The 15,474-nt window shown below is 39.1% G+C and overlaps 1 protein-coding gene across 1 annotated transcript in view; it reads right to left on the bottom strand.

Moving 5' to 3' along the window:
* The window catches only part of LOC124286151 (cytoplasmic dynein 1 heavy chain 1-like), a 69,727-nt gene extending 56,993 nt beyond the window's left edge, over window positions 1-12,734 (bottom strand). The window contains 19 exon segments of the mRNA XM_046722500.1: window positions 266-445; window positions 853-936; window positions 1,356-1,427; window positions 1,647-1,781; window positions 1,959-2,087; window positions 2,401-2,556; window positions 2,865-2,951; window positions 3,129-3,345; window positions 3,941-4,032; window positions 4,575-4,728; window positions 5,398-5,567; window positions 5,856-5,906; window positions 6,069-6,289; window positions 6,741-6,927; window positions 7,237-7,492; window positions 8,279-8,417; window positions 8,420-8,451; window positions 9,124-9,223; window positions 12,407-12,734. Coding sequence (XP_046578456.1) covers window positions 266-445; window positions 853-936; window positions 1,356-1,427; window positions 1,647-1,781; window positions 1,959-2,087; window positions 2,401-2,556; window positions 2,865-2,951; window positions 3,129-3,345; window positions 3,941-4,032; window positions 4,575-4,728; window positions 5,398-5,567; window positions 5,856-5,906; window positions 6,069-6,289; window positions 6,741-6,927; window positions 7,237-7,492; window positions 8,279-8,417; window positions 8,420-8,451; window positions 9,124-9,223; window positions 12,407-12,635 — 2,691 coding nt within the window. The 5' untranslated portion in view covers window positions 12,636-12,734.
* Window positions 12,735-15,474: the final 2,740 nt, after the last annotated feature.

Genomic DNA, 15,474 nt, shown 5'->3' with positions numbered 1-15,474 from the left:
GGCAATGGGTTATTTCCACCCCTGAATATGAGACTCAACTAACATTTAAATCAAGGTAATATCCCAGTTTTTGGTGACTGAGGTGTCATAAATCCATATGTTCTTCGTGGGCTTTGAACATGATCGCAATTCAATTCTGACCTAAAACCTTTCAGACTGTATGAAATGAACACTGGAAGTTGTATGCCATCAGAAGTTGAATATTTTAAGGAACATGAAGTTACTGAATCGATATCACCATTAAAGCCCTGTGGAACTGACTCACCTCCTCGTCCATCTTGGCAACCCACTGTGGCAGGTTGGAGTATGAGTGCAGACTCAGGTTGTCTACAGCCTTCTGGATACGGTTCAGTATCTCGCGGAATGTGTTGGCGTTGTAGCTGCAGTTCTCCAGCCCCTTCACTTCAACCTCAATTTCCTCCTCCATAGCGAGCAGGTCATCCACCTGGACAGACAGGGTTAACATACAGGACACAGGTGATACACCTGAACAGATAGGGTTAACCTACAGGATGCAGATGACACACCTGGACAGACAGGGTTAACATACAGGACACAGGTGATACACCTGGACAGACAGGGTTAACATACAGGACACAGGTGATACACCTAGACAGGCTTTTTTACATGCAGGACACAAAGTGTAAGCCATATATGGCAAATTAGCTTTAGACAAATGCTTGTTCAATTGTTTCTCTTGGACAATTTCTGAAAAGTTTTCTTGCTTACATAAAAAGTTTGGCTTCATAGCTGTACAAGGTTAGAAGTGGAACTCCAGATATTACCACTCAGACAACCTACCACCAGATATAAGCCTTACAAATGAATTACAACAATGTTACTTGTACCCACCTTTTCCTGGAAGTTGAAGACGGTGTCAGCAAGTCTCTGTACATATGGGTCCAACTTGTACGACTCCCACACCAGGCTGCAGCCCTGGGTACAAACACATAATGGTCAGACTAACCCCATGTATCTACATGATATGTTCAGCATCAATAAACTTTGGTTCTTTGGCATGAGATCCTCACAAATGAATACAATTCCTTCAATGGTTCAAAGGTGTTGAAAAGGTGTTTCTTCGTCCTATAGCTGTACGCAAACAGAATGCACATTGAAAAAATGTGGAAAACAACTGTTCCAATGTCCCTAATGTTTCTTCTACTTATTAAGCGTTGGTGCTGGTTTGAGTTCCTTATTTACAACAGTTTTCAACAGCAGTAGCTTTTTAAAAAAGCTAACCATATGATTATCTACCTATAAAGTCGATAACTCTTGAGTTATTTATGCGTGAAGAGCTGCATTATTGCTAAATTGGTCAGTGGGTCAGTGACACTTAAATACATTTAACTCACCTCTGCAATCAAGTTCTGCACCTCCTTCCTGAGCCCAGCTACTAGCAGTGTGATGGATGGCTTCACCTCAATCTGTAAACATCAAGCAGTTGCTGAAATAATTACCTAATAATATGATAGAAGAAAGAAGCATAGCACTACATTCTTCCCACTTCATACACATGCTTGATGAGATCACATGTAAACATTGGGCAGTCAAAGATTGAGATTCTGACAAGAGATGGATGCCTATTCAAACATTAAGCTATGTTTTCAGTTCAGGGTATTAATTCCTGGGTTAGCTTGTATTACCTTGTCCAGTGTCCTCTCATATGTCCTCACACTCTCGATGAGGGAAATAGCGAAGGGGTAGAGCTGGTTGGCCTGATGAGCTTTGTTCACAATGGCTAGCGGCACACGGAATCCAAGCCAACGAAGATTACGCACCTAGAAAACAAAACATTTCATAAAGCTTTCATATGTAAATGAAACACCAGTTTGGTCTATTGATTTGGTTAGAATCAATACAATTACACATTTGTTTGACAGATTAACAGAAGACAAAAGTAGTAAGTTACAAAACTGACGAAAGGAATTTTTGGAGACAAAAGCAAAGTAACATACCTCTTTGGATAGTTGTATGATCTCTGGTTGGAAATTGACAGTCAATCTCAGGACATTACCCTTAACAGCCAGTCTGGTGGTGAGAATACCAAACACTCGTCCAGTCACGTTCAGTTGTCGGTTTTGAACCTGTTGGAAAAATAACATGCCAAACAATAAGCATATTAAGACACTGATAAATTAAAAAAGGGGGACTATACCATGGATGTCACGCCTTTCATTGCATCTTCAACTAACTCAGTTGTCTAAGTCGAAACTTCACATACAACACAGCTTTATGATTCACCAGGCAGAAATAGTTTGATTTTCATAGAATGGTAAAGAGGCTGCTGGGATTGACACTTGACCGAAAATGATCCTGTGAAAATTTATTTGAATAAACAAAACAAGAGGTGAAAGTTTAACAATGTCACCAGAGGCACTGATCATTACATATACCCACCTTCCTTGTCCACTCGTCAAAGACATCCTGAGTGCTGAGCTTCTGTCTGAAGCTGTCTCCGTCACTCTTCAGCTTCTGACCCTCAACATGGCTCTCCCAGCCTTTTCCCAAGACATCCTCAACTCGACGCATGTACGCATTCAGCTGACGCTCAATCTGAAATAATCATAAACAATTCAAGAATCAGAAAAAAGTGAAATAAGAAATAAAATACAAAAATATGAAATAAGGTTAGGTAAAGTCTAATTACCTTCTAATATTTATAATTTCTTCACTTGAGTATTATGCTATGAATCTAATTCAAGTTCTCAGCAAATGTTAAACATCATGGAAGCTTAATTCTGTGATTGATAAAAAACGTGCAACATAGAGGCTTGTTCTGTATCATGTGTGCCTTAACAAAAGACAAGAATGCATTTTATCACTACTGACATACTCATGGATAGAAGAGATGAATCACTTACTTGTCTGGCCCAGATGATAGATCCAGATACTGGAGGCAGATCCCTTACTTTACTCATCCTGCAAGCCTTGCTCTGGCCATACTGGACCTGAAATATTAGAAATGTCAATTTAACTAAGGCTCTTACTCATTCTGTTCCAACTCCTAAACAGATTAATATATTATATTTCAGACACCAATAACATCAATTAATATTGAAATAACAGCTAATGGGATAGATGACGTCGCAATGGTCCTTTCATACTACACAGCAATTAACACCAACCTTGAACTTCTCATGAAGTGATTCAATGTCATCCTTCACCCTCTGAATCAGCTGGGTCTGATACTCTCTGATGGCACCTCGGATGTGAGGCCTCACAAACAGTGCATTGAAACGAGAGAAGATACGGAACATCTCATTGGCATTTCTTGCAGTACCAAGTTGATCCCTCAGACGTGCTGTGATCCTTGTTTCAACACGGTCAATTCTCTCATCGTACCTGTTCATAATGAACCATGACAAATTATCAGTTTTGTATAATCTCTCAAATTCTATTCCATGATACTTTTCATACCTAAACCAGGCACTGATATACATTTACATTTCAGTCATCAATAGTACAACAAACTTGCAGTAGTCATCAAGTAAAACTGGACAGCACAGCTAGTATTTTGTAAAACTATTCCATACCATGGTATATGTTGACACACAATTTGCCAGACCACAGTACATAGAAAATGAGAAAGTATAAAAACAACCCTCAAAAGGGCTTTGACATGTCATGCTGTTGTGGGTAATGAAACACATCCAGTAAACTACCAACAACTCCAACAAGAGCATAATCAGTGTATGAAATAAGCCAAAAATCCAGCAAGACATCAGGGCTGGTAACTTCAAAATGTTACCAGCCCAAAATGGACTTAACCAGACCAAATATGACGAATTTACTCAGATGTATGGAACATCTAAAATGTTTACCAGACCATCGGGCTGGCTAGCTGTAAATTTAAACGTCCATCAGAAATCTGGACCATCTTGGGTGGTCAGACGGTCCTTATTTCATACACTGGCATAAGATGCTGCAGAATCCTCACCTCTTGATGGCGGCTTCCCAGGCATCTGTGCCCTCCTTGGTCACCTCCAGGACATCTACTTCCTTCACATTCTCGTATGCAAGGTTCACTTCCTGTATGTGGAAAACATTGGGCATAAGCAGATATTTACATATTTTGTAATTCATCATGTTATGCAGTTTAGTTTTTTGTTCCAAAACAACTTGGGCTGAAAACATACTCACTTATTCAGTTGAAAAATATATAATGCAACATAGCCAAATGTAACCCACAAGATTGTCATTAAAAGTTCTTTGAGAATATTTCGGATATATGTGTATGCAACATAGCCAAATGTAACCCACACCAGTCTTGTATACAACTCATATTTTAACGTCTTTTGGTATGGCGCAGTTAACCAGAACATCTTATTCTGGAGAGATGACAGATTTAATAAAATCATATCAAAGAATAGGGTGTGCGTTAACTTCTTGTAAGTAGTATATTTTTGTTGTTTGAGTGAAAAACAAAACAAATTCAAGTCCTTGTAGTTTGAGACAACCAGTAGTGACTTCATCTTATAAATGTCAAAAGCAAAGCGAAAACTTATACCAAGATATTACATGTAACAAGACATGTCAGCTTTGAGTTGCTTTTCAATATCAGTTTAACTTACCTCAATAGCATTTGCGTCTGCAGCCTCATCTACCACTGGCTCAGCCTTTGGTTCAGGTTCCTCAGCCATTGGTGTTCCAGCTCGGCCCTTGGCAGTTGAAGGTCGCAGGACTCGCATGATCACCTGACGCAGCTGTTCGTGCTGACGCCGGAATCTAACATGGCAGATGGAAACTTACTTGATCACTTGTTTCTCGTGAACATGCATTCACTTCATGCTTTTGTATTTTCAGGACAGAAACACTTTTACATTAAACCTGTTGTATCATCACCTTACAAAACATTACTTATAATGGATTAGGATTTGAAATATGATTTGCTTTTATCACACTCGATCTGAAGTAACTTTATACCTTTCAAAGTTTCTCAAACACAATTAAAACACAGCACAAAAATAAACCTTCACTTGATATCAGAAAAGATGTGTTTCGGAGCTCAAGTCACAACACAGTATTTTATTATCCTATACCTGAATACCTAGAACTTAATTTGATTTGTGTTGTTTGGCTAAATGTCATAAAAATTCAATACTGTGTTTTTAAGTGTCTCAGTGTGGTATGGAAATTCAGAGTGACAACTAATACCACTGTCCAAAAAATCTGAAGCATTTCTAACTTCCCTGTTTACTTCCATCTAGCATAAATGACCTGACATCTGAGTGCATAAAATTCAGACCATTTTTTGCCTTATAAAGATAACTTCTTTGACGGGCATTTTAGAATTATCATCATTCTTATCTTTATAAGTTGAGCAAAGATTTGTCTACTTCATGTTATTCCTGTCTCCCTGCTGACAACTACTGGTGACCTAACCACTGTTCTTACTTCCTCATGTGATCCAGTCTGGCCTGCAGTCTCTTGTGGGCAGGGTTGACCCTCCATACCATCCTCAGGTGCTCCTCTCTCTTCTTCTTCACCAGGTCTCGCAACATCCCCTGCAGCTTGTCGTACTCGTCGTCCCATGTTCCGAACACATCAAAACATGCACTCAGCACCTGCGCAGACAATCATAAACCACATTGATGAGAATGTAACCAATTCAGATACTTAGATTAGTATGTGAATAAACACAGAATTCAAAAACACTTTCAGTTCAATATACAGTAAAGTGTATGTAGTCTGTACCATCAGACCAATAATATACAAAGGGCCATAACTCCTCAACATGATCTGTTAAACTGGAATTGATCAACATTGAGAAATTGTTTTGATCCACCAAATCACTTAAAAATGGTTAAAGCTATCTGTGAAAGAAAAGTCATGCATCTGAAGAATAATCTTACCTTCTCAAACTCATCATACGGAATGTGCATTAGCCTCCGTGTTCCGAGGACCTGTAATAAGAAAATTGGTAAGAAAATGTTAACATTTTCACAGAAAACCCATAAATCTATATAATCTAATCTTTACGAATGAAATATACTAAATTTAACAACTAGAATCACTGAACAAACACCACATGTAAATCTTAAGTCAACACAGTAAATATGTCTGACCTTGAGCAGCTGTGAGCTCAGATCCCTGGAGATGGCCTCCACTAGTCTGAGGGCTCTCTGGATCGGGTACTTGGTAGGTCGGATCTTCCTCAGATGGAGGAATATGCCTTGCAGAGCTGTTCTAATACGGTCCAGCTCTGTGGCTGACAGTAGGTCATTGATAGGGAAGTCCTTCATCAGCTGGTTGTAGTCATTCACTGTGGCCATTGCCTGCTTCAGACCTGTACAGAAAATGTGGGAGTTTGCTGTCGATTATGCGCAGGCTTCCTACCAGAGTAAGATGACAGTTATCCAGATTTGTATGTTTGTTTGATGCCAAACTCAACAATATTCCAGCTATGCGACAGTTGTCTGAAATGCATTAATTAAGTCAGAGGGCCGGATTACCCCATCCTGTTAGTCATGCCTTACAACAAGCATTGGTGTGCTGGAAACAAATTCTAATGCGAATGTTCAGTGTGTGTGTGTGTGTGTGTGTGTGTGTGTGTGTGTGTGTGCATAAGCGATTAAGGAAATAATGTGAGCGTATAACTTCACACAAGTCTTGTCAGTAATGTTACAGGATATGTTAGACTTTACAGATCATTTGCATTCAGTCATTACTGACAATGTGTTTGAAAATATGTTTAACAATTTGTGAAAAGGAAACAGTATAGAATGGTCACTACATACCAGTGTCTGAGTCGAAGCTGACCGTGGCATGAAATCTTTTGCCATGCTTGAGGATGTCAAGAGTGAGTACCACCTCAAGACTTTCACGCTTCTCCTGGATCCTCAGCAGCGCCCTCTCAAGGTTCAGCCAGAAACTAATCTCCTGAAGTGCAGTTCCTGAGGCAGGGTCACGATCTAGCTTGGTTACCTAAACATAACAGCAAAGCTATCAATAAATGTAAACAGGGTAAAATACTACCTAAAAATAGTTAAGACAACAGGATTTTTCCATGTGACTATAGTTAATCTGTCACAACATAATGGCTAACTTCTAAATTAGTAGTGAGTTTGGTTTTACGCCACTTTTACCAATATTTATGGAATATCACAGCAGGGGACACGGGAAATAGACTTCACACATTGTACCCATGTGGGGAATCAAACCTAGGTCTTCGGCGTGGTGAGTGAACACTTTGCCCACTAGGCAACCCCAACCGACTACAAAATGGTTGTCTACCTTCTGAATCTCTCGGATCCATCTGTTGACGCCACTCTGGAGACTGTTGAGGAACTGAGCATCTTCCACCTTGTCCCCAAAATCTTCCACCTTGGCCTTGCGGTTCTCGTCACTGCACTTCTTGATGATGCCCGACACAGTGGGGTTGACCGGCAGTGTAATCTCGGGAATGTCGATGTTCTGCTGGAGATGAAGCAGTCCCATCTCCAACTCTGCAATCTTTTTCTCCACGGTAGGGGCCATTTTGTCACCATCCCTGAAGCAAATTCACAATGGGAGTGAGTAGGCGACATGAATTTCAACAGTGTCTTAATTAGATCATAATGTGTCAAGCTTGAATACAAATATGTTCGTTTGGTGTTTTGGGGGGCTTCAGCAAAATTCAAGCTGTGTTTGGGCCAGACAAACAGGTGATTGTCATGAACATCAATTCATGCAATTTGGACACAATGACATGCATCAACCAAGTCAGTCTGAGGACCAATTCAAATCAGGATCATCACAGGCCTTCACAGGCCAATCCACATTTCAGTGAAACCTATGATCATCAGGGCTCCAGATAAGGGCAGTATCGGCATATGTACGGATATAAAATAAGCATGATACTGTAGGAAATAATTTAGAAAAAATCTACATCCTAACGCCACTCTGTGCAGAAGATACGCACCACAGCAATGGTGTACGGTCTTAGAACCATTTACATTAGATTTATCCGAAAAAGTATTGTTTTATTGTTTATTGACCTGTTAACACAAGAGTAGCAATGTTGTGGTGCATATATGAAACCAAACACAAGATTACTGATACTCCATTAAATTCCATTCAGCACTCTAAATGTACTCTTATTGTTTTCCAGTACTCCTATATTGAAAATAGGAGTACATACTCCTGATCATGAAAAATTATCTGGAGCCCTGGATCATGAAGGTACTAATGCGATTTCAGATTTGAACCCTTGAAAGAGGTTTCCTAGCAGCTAGATGCAACTGTTCAGCAAATGTAAAGTTAGCTAAATCAGAACATGTCTTCTAAAGGATATCACCTTTCAGCTTTTCCAGTCTCCTTGATGTAGGACTTGAAGTATGGGCCCACAGCATTGGCCACATAAGCATGGAGAGTCTCATAAGGGGAACCCTCGCTGAAGTTCATCAGACGTAGTTGAGATGGGAAACCCTTGTCCCCTCCACCACTGGTCCACGCTTCAGCATCACCACACTGACAAACAATATTGTTTACTTTACAAAATCTGGCAAAAACAGTCCAAAACATGTGTTGCAATGTTAATAATGAAATGAATCTGAATTTATCAAGTATTTACCTTTTCAATGAAAATACTGTAACCATAGCAATAACAACCTAAGCCTAATGATTCAGTATCTGCCAATCTTCAGCAGACCTAACAGGAAGCATCATATGACTGACTGAGTTTAGTTTTACACCACTTTTAGCAATATTCCAGCAATATCACGTCGAGGGGACACCAGAAATGGGCTTCACACATTGTACCCATGTGGGGAATCGAACCCGGGTCTTTGGTGTGACGAGCGAACGCTTTAACCACTTGGCTACCCACCATCCAAGCATCATTTGAAACAAACTATACAAATTAATATAAATATTCATGATACTAACCATTGCTAACCATCCTGACACTGTTAAAATGTAAGGATCAGAGTCATTCTGTGGCTTTTTTCATCATAATTTTATCATCAAGTGACCAGTGATCATTTACCCACTGGACTATTCACTGCCCCTCAGTCACTGAGCCTGGCCACCCAATCCACTTGTGCGTCTCTTACTGACAAAAGTGATAGTTGCTGGGTATCCAGAATCCCCATAGGGGTAAGGCTTTTATATCAAGTTAATCAAGTAATGTTGTCATTTTACCTGCTCATCTTTGAGCTGCTGAAGCGTACATCATTGGTGACGATGTAGGAAGCATTGCTCTCACTCTCTCCTTCCCTTCCCCCTTCTGGGACCTCTTCCTCTGCAAGAAGAAGACACCTTTAATTGTAAGTATGATCACACCCAACTTATGTGCCATGCCATATTCTACATCAGTGAAAATGAAGGATTAGATACATATCACCTGAACAAATATTACCTTAAAGAGTGCAATTATTATTAAAACAACTATCAGATCATGATTTTTTTTTAATTAAATTGACAATTATACATATAGTCTGGTGTTTTTGCTGCTGTTTAATGCTGCACCCAGTAATATTCTAGACAGTACCACATCCAGTACGTTTGTTCAGAAAGATACTTTTTTGGTACAGCCAAATGATCAGCAGAGCACAAGTTCCACAAAGCTATCTTAGCACTAAGTTGATCATAAAACTCATAACTGTGCTAATGAGATCCTTTTGTTGAACAGCACCAAGATTGATATTTGATTTTCTCCGTAACAAAATGGCTGTCATTTTGGATTTAACCTCAGTTTAATGGCTAAAGACATTTAATGGTAAAAACTGCACGATTTCTAAGTTTTCCGTATTTGTACTCTTCTGTCCTTTTTGCCAAAGGAATAAGCAGAAGATATTTATCAAATGCAAAATGAAACTAGTTACATGTGAATTGTGCAACATAATACATGTTCAATAATGGCATTTAAGTTGTAAAAAGAGCTGTATAATAATGATATGATTATGTCTAGCAACCAGACATGAGACTTCACTTCCGTTCACATATTTCAATGCTGTTACCCAACCCCAAATCTTGATAAAATAATAAGTACAGTAGAACATGGTTATAGCGAACACGGATATAGCGTACAAACGGATAAAGCGAACAAATTTAAAAGTCCCGTCAACAGTCCTTTATAATATCATTAAAATTATACGTGAATAACGAACTCGTGAGTAGCGAGTTAACGGCTATAGCGAACTGATTTACTACCCCCAAGACCCAATTAACGACGTGATTAGCGAACTCACTCAGTGTCAGCTCAGCCACTTAGCGGTACAGTATACATCAATCTTGTTGGCGGTGAATCAACATTGTTTGATGGTCATTAATTAATTCACAAAACAAACATATCGTGTTTAACCCATTCGCTACAGTTTTTGCTTCTTTCGTGGTTTATCTAGACATTATAAATGTAAGCTTGCATTTTCATTAAAAAATAAATTGATTTAAGTTGTAGTTGTATTATTTCAATTTTATTATAAAAATAAACTTCATATTTATCAACATGATATAGGTAATGTCTGTGAATGTCTACATCTCTACAATCCAAGATGGCGGTCAAATGTGAATAACGAACAACGGATATAGCGAACTAAATTTCTTGGTCCCTTGGAGTTCGTTATATCCGTGTTCTACTGTACCTTACATTCAAGTTCACATTAGTTTAGGTTCATGAGGTTGTTTTTTAGTGTTATGCATAAATCTAAAAAAACTGAACAGGAACGTATTGCTAAAAAGAAACACACTGTGATACTTTACTTTATTTATGACATAAACATTACTCAAAGGATTACTCAAATGACATAACAATTCTGAGCCTTGCTAGTGTGCAATGAAAAATGCAATTTTTTTATGATAACACTCAATGTTTCAAACTTCATGTATAATCATGAACATTATCTTGTAACCTGCATCCCGGTTGTTACTACCCATCACTTATCTCACAGATATTAGATATGACTTCAGGTATCTCAATGGGCTGATAGGATTGTATCGTGATCGCATCAATATGGGCATCACATGTTAATTACATGTGCCTGTTTAAGCACATTAGATGAATACATACTTTAAAAAAGATATCCATTTTTATGATAACAGGATCAATATTCAACAATTAGTTAAAGTAATTACCAGTCATAAATAATCTGGTTTCTCAATTATAGATTGATCAGTTTAGTAAAATCATATCACCTGAATATATATTCCTCATCTGATAAGGATGATTTTTAACATGTTTCTTTAATTGTATTTTAACATACTGAAAGACATATCCAACCTCTAACAATGCCACACAAATAAATCTTTCCTACTCGTTAAAATTTAGGGGGGATACGGGCGGAAGTCTTACCAGGTTATCTCCCATTTGACAGACACCCATTTGACAGACACTAAACTAGAAGGTTAATTAGGGTAACACCTACGGGTATAATGCAACAGTCCACTTTCTAGTGAGTAGAGCAGGGTAAGCCTGAAACAGGTTCGTTACCGAGAAGTTTGATTGTGGGTAAATAGAACTTTGTTGTGATTAAATGATAAATGATTTCTCTTCTCAAAATTGATTTTACTATCAATTACTATCGAATATAAAGCAGGTTTATCACTGAGAGGTTTGATTGTGTTTATAGATAGAAAAGACCCTTCCCAGTAATAGCATATGTACAACAGAAATTAACTGAGAAAACGTTTTGTTGGAGAGATATAGATATGTACATATTTCAAAAACATTCTGATTTGCAGTAAATGAGACACCTGCATTGCCATGTAAGATACGATTAATAGAAATCAGTGTTCTAATTTCAGCAATACTTTCTAAAGATGGTATTCCATATGAATAATAGTTAGGTTCACATTTGTCTTGATTGGGTTTATATGATACAAAAGTGTCGCAATTTCTAATAGGTAAGCTAATGTTTTCAATATGATGAAATTTTTATGAAAATAAAAATTCAAATTACTGTCTTTTCGTCCAACTTTCAAAATAAATAATATAGCTTCAGTTTGTTCCTGTGTTTTTATTTGGACTATTCCATTATAATGTGTAGGTAATAGGTAGTAGATAATCTGTTCACTGAACCGTAAATGTTGTTGTTTTAAGGTGTCTGCGAACTGGCTGTCTGCGTAATGGGAGGACACCTCTTACCAATATGTTCAATTAAAGAAAATCGTATCAACACTACTGTGGTGCCGTATTATAATCAACTCCAAACCACATATTTGTCTGCCATGCCTATAATTATCATAAATTCAAAGACACTTAAATAATATATATATTAATTGATGCATAATGCTTACTGAAGCTGATAAAAAGGTGCAGACATATATACAACACCACAAGTGCAACAGTTTGTATTGATCATACAGCCTTGTACTTGAAATATCACCAGACAGGAGGAAATCCATAAATTATCATAATGAGTCATCGTCACATCGAGGTCGTGGCGAGGTATGCTACTGCTAGAGAGTCCTTTTAAACAAGCCATACCTTTAATTGCAACTCTTTGCACCAACAGAGCTGGTGTCTGAACATCGCTGAGGAACTTCTTGATGGTCTCAATGTTATTTTTGTCTTGGACCGCTTTCTGGAGCGAGCGCAGATCTGGGTCATCATCCTCCAGCAAAACTGGCACTACGCGTCGTATGTAGGTGACAAATGTTGATATGTCTGCCACTGACTGGACTGACTGGGGCTCACCCTCAGCCGTCTCAGACATCTTCGGCTCTGGATTCAACTGCACCTGCGAAAATTATAGTCGTCTTCCTCTCGAATGATCTGCCCAAACCTCGACTGGGTGTCGACGGAAGATTATCTCATTTCCGGTGTAAAGAACATTCAGAGTCGTCTCCCTTGACTGGAAAGTGTTCGCCAGATTTTCACGTGCAAATATCTTACACAACTTGCGTGGCAAAAGGTTTTTGTGTAAAAGACCAAACGAAAACATATTGCATAATTTCTTTGATTTCCACATGTATTTCTTAAATCATGTTTGACCGAACTTCGCGTTATTATGTAATCACTAATTTTTAAGGCGTGCAATTGTGAAAATCCAGACAGTTACAGTTGGCAGCTTTGGAGTGACACACCAACACGATTACAATCCAAGAATAGTTTGTGTCCATCAGAATATGTATGCCTAATTATGGTGAAAGCTGACTGACTGTGTTTGGTTTTACGCCGCTTTTGGCAATATTTCAGCAACATCACGGCGGGTATGGTGAAAGGAGCCTCAGTGTGACTAAGACTTTCTAAGTCTAAACAATACTGAATAATTTACAAAACTGATTGCTAAGGAAATAACGAATAGACATTAATTTATTATGTTCACATATCAGAATGATAATACAGATTTTTCAAAAGACTTTTAAAAACTAATTGGTACTACATGTAATTGGTTATTCCTTCGTATGAATGTACTTTACTTCTATATAAACTAACTACCCGTGAAGATCCGGGTTAGAATTGATCTTCAGTAACCCATGCTTGGTGTAAGAGGCGACTAACAGGGTCGGGTGGTCAGGCTCGCTGACTCGGTTGGCACATGTCATCGGTTCCCAATCGCGTAGATCGATGCTCATGCTGTTGATCACTGGATTGTCTGGTCCAGACTCGACCGCCGCCATATAGCTGGAACATTGCTAGGTGTGGCGTAAAACTAAACTCACTCACTATATAAACTTACTGACAACCTCTCAGTTACTTTTATCATATGCTTGACATTCAGTGGAAATTAGAAAAGTTGTATTTAGCAAAGAAATACCCTTACTAGAGCTTAGTCAGTACTCAAAGATCACTTGTACATGGCTTAGATGTAAAACGTTTTTTAAATTAAAGAATTTAAAAAAAAATAAAAAAATTATGACATCTTTGAAAATATATGTTGTGTTTTCGACTCAGAATACAACGTTTCAATCATGGTAGCTATTTTAGGATTCCTCAGCAGGAAAGTCGGTAAAAACCAGGTTTCCACTGAAAAGCAGGCAACCTCCACGCGAATAATAGATTGCCTGGACAAACTTTACATATATAAATAATACAGGGGGCAGATACAGCTTTTGAGAAAGGGGAGGTGTGTGTGTGTGTGCGTGTGCGTGCGCGCGTGCGCGCGCGCGTACACTCTTGAGAGTATACATATGTATAAAAGCATCGTTGCAATGTTTATTTACACATGTGCATGTTTTTTAAAACACGTATACAAGCTACTCTGCTGTAACCTGAAAAAAAGTCAACTGAAGGAGAGGAGTAAGATATAGCTGAAAATGACAATACTCGAACAAAGGTTGGCTGATGCGTGTGGCCCGCTCCCAGTGTGTGAACTAGTGACCCAGGATGCACACTTCATTTTCACGAGAGACAGCATAGGGGCCACACCAGCCTGTCTCAAGTCTCTGAACTACACATTTTCTTTTCTGCGAATCTTTCTTTTTCAATTTTAAAGCCCTTATCAAAGCAAGTCTAGATTTCCCCATTCAGGATGAATCTCCACCTCACTGGGACCCCTTTCCAATTTGAATGGGATTATTTGTTACAATCAACATTATATATATTGAGACTAAACGTAAGTCAACGGTCACACTGGGAACTACCGCAGCCGCCCCAAATATGAGCTAACGCTGCTGCCGGATACAATATATACTAGCCACATAAAGAAACTGTGCATTGTCAAAATATTATCCCAGTTGATAAGTACGATAACAATGTCAAAGGTACATATAAACTTGAATGGAGGGATCATGAGACCATAACAAGTCGGGAGAATTTCAATTGAAAAGTCAATCACAATGACGTCACGAGTCCACAAGCGGGACAGGGGTCAAACGACAATGTCTCAAGCTCAATAACGGGTATGTCCACCATCGGCATTGAGAACAGCAGTGCATCGACAAGGCATAGAGCCTATCAAACGTGAAAGGAAGGCTTGTGGGATGTCACGCCAGATTCTCTCAAGTTCTGTTGTAAGGTCAAGGACGTTATCTGGAGGATGAGGAAGACGGCGTAGACGTCGATCCATCTCGTCCCAAACATGCTCTATCGGGGAGAGATCCGGTGAATTTGCAGGCCAAGGCAGTAAGACAACGTTGTGGTGTTGCGAAAAATCCATAGCAACCCTTGCCGTATGAGGGCGGGCATTGTCCTGTTGGAATGTTAACCCAGGGCCATGACGTTGCAGAAAAGGAATTGACACAGGTCGAAGAATCTGATCCCTGTAGCCCACACCAGTTAAGTTGCCCTGAACAATCACCAAAGGAGTTCTTTGGCGTGCTGTTATTCCACCCCTAAGCATCACCGAACCACCACCAAAGCGATTCCTCTCCAAGACACAGGCCTGTGCATAACGTTCTCCCACGCGTCTATAGACACGTTGGCGTCCATCACTATGGGAAATGTTAAACCTGGACTCATCTGTAAAAAACAACATTTCTCCACCAAAACAAGGGTCTGCGGACATGATTTCGGCACCACATTCGGCGAGCTTGTCGATGAGGTTGTGTCAGGATAGGCCGTATGGCGGGACGTCGTTGTCTGATCCCGTGATGACGTAAACGTTGTCGAAC

Source organism: Haliotis rubra, unplaced genomic scaffold (assembly GCF_003918875.1).
Source record: "Haliotis rubra isolate DU_JTF1 unplaced genomic scaffold, ASM391887v1 Scf377, whole genome shotgun sequence".
Lineage (NCBI taxonomy): Eukaryota > Metazoa > Mollusca > Gastropoda > Lepetellida > Haliotidae > Haliotis > Haliotis rubra.
This window is presented reverse-complemented; position numbering and strand designations above follow the sequence as displayed.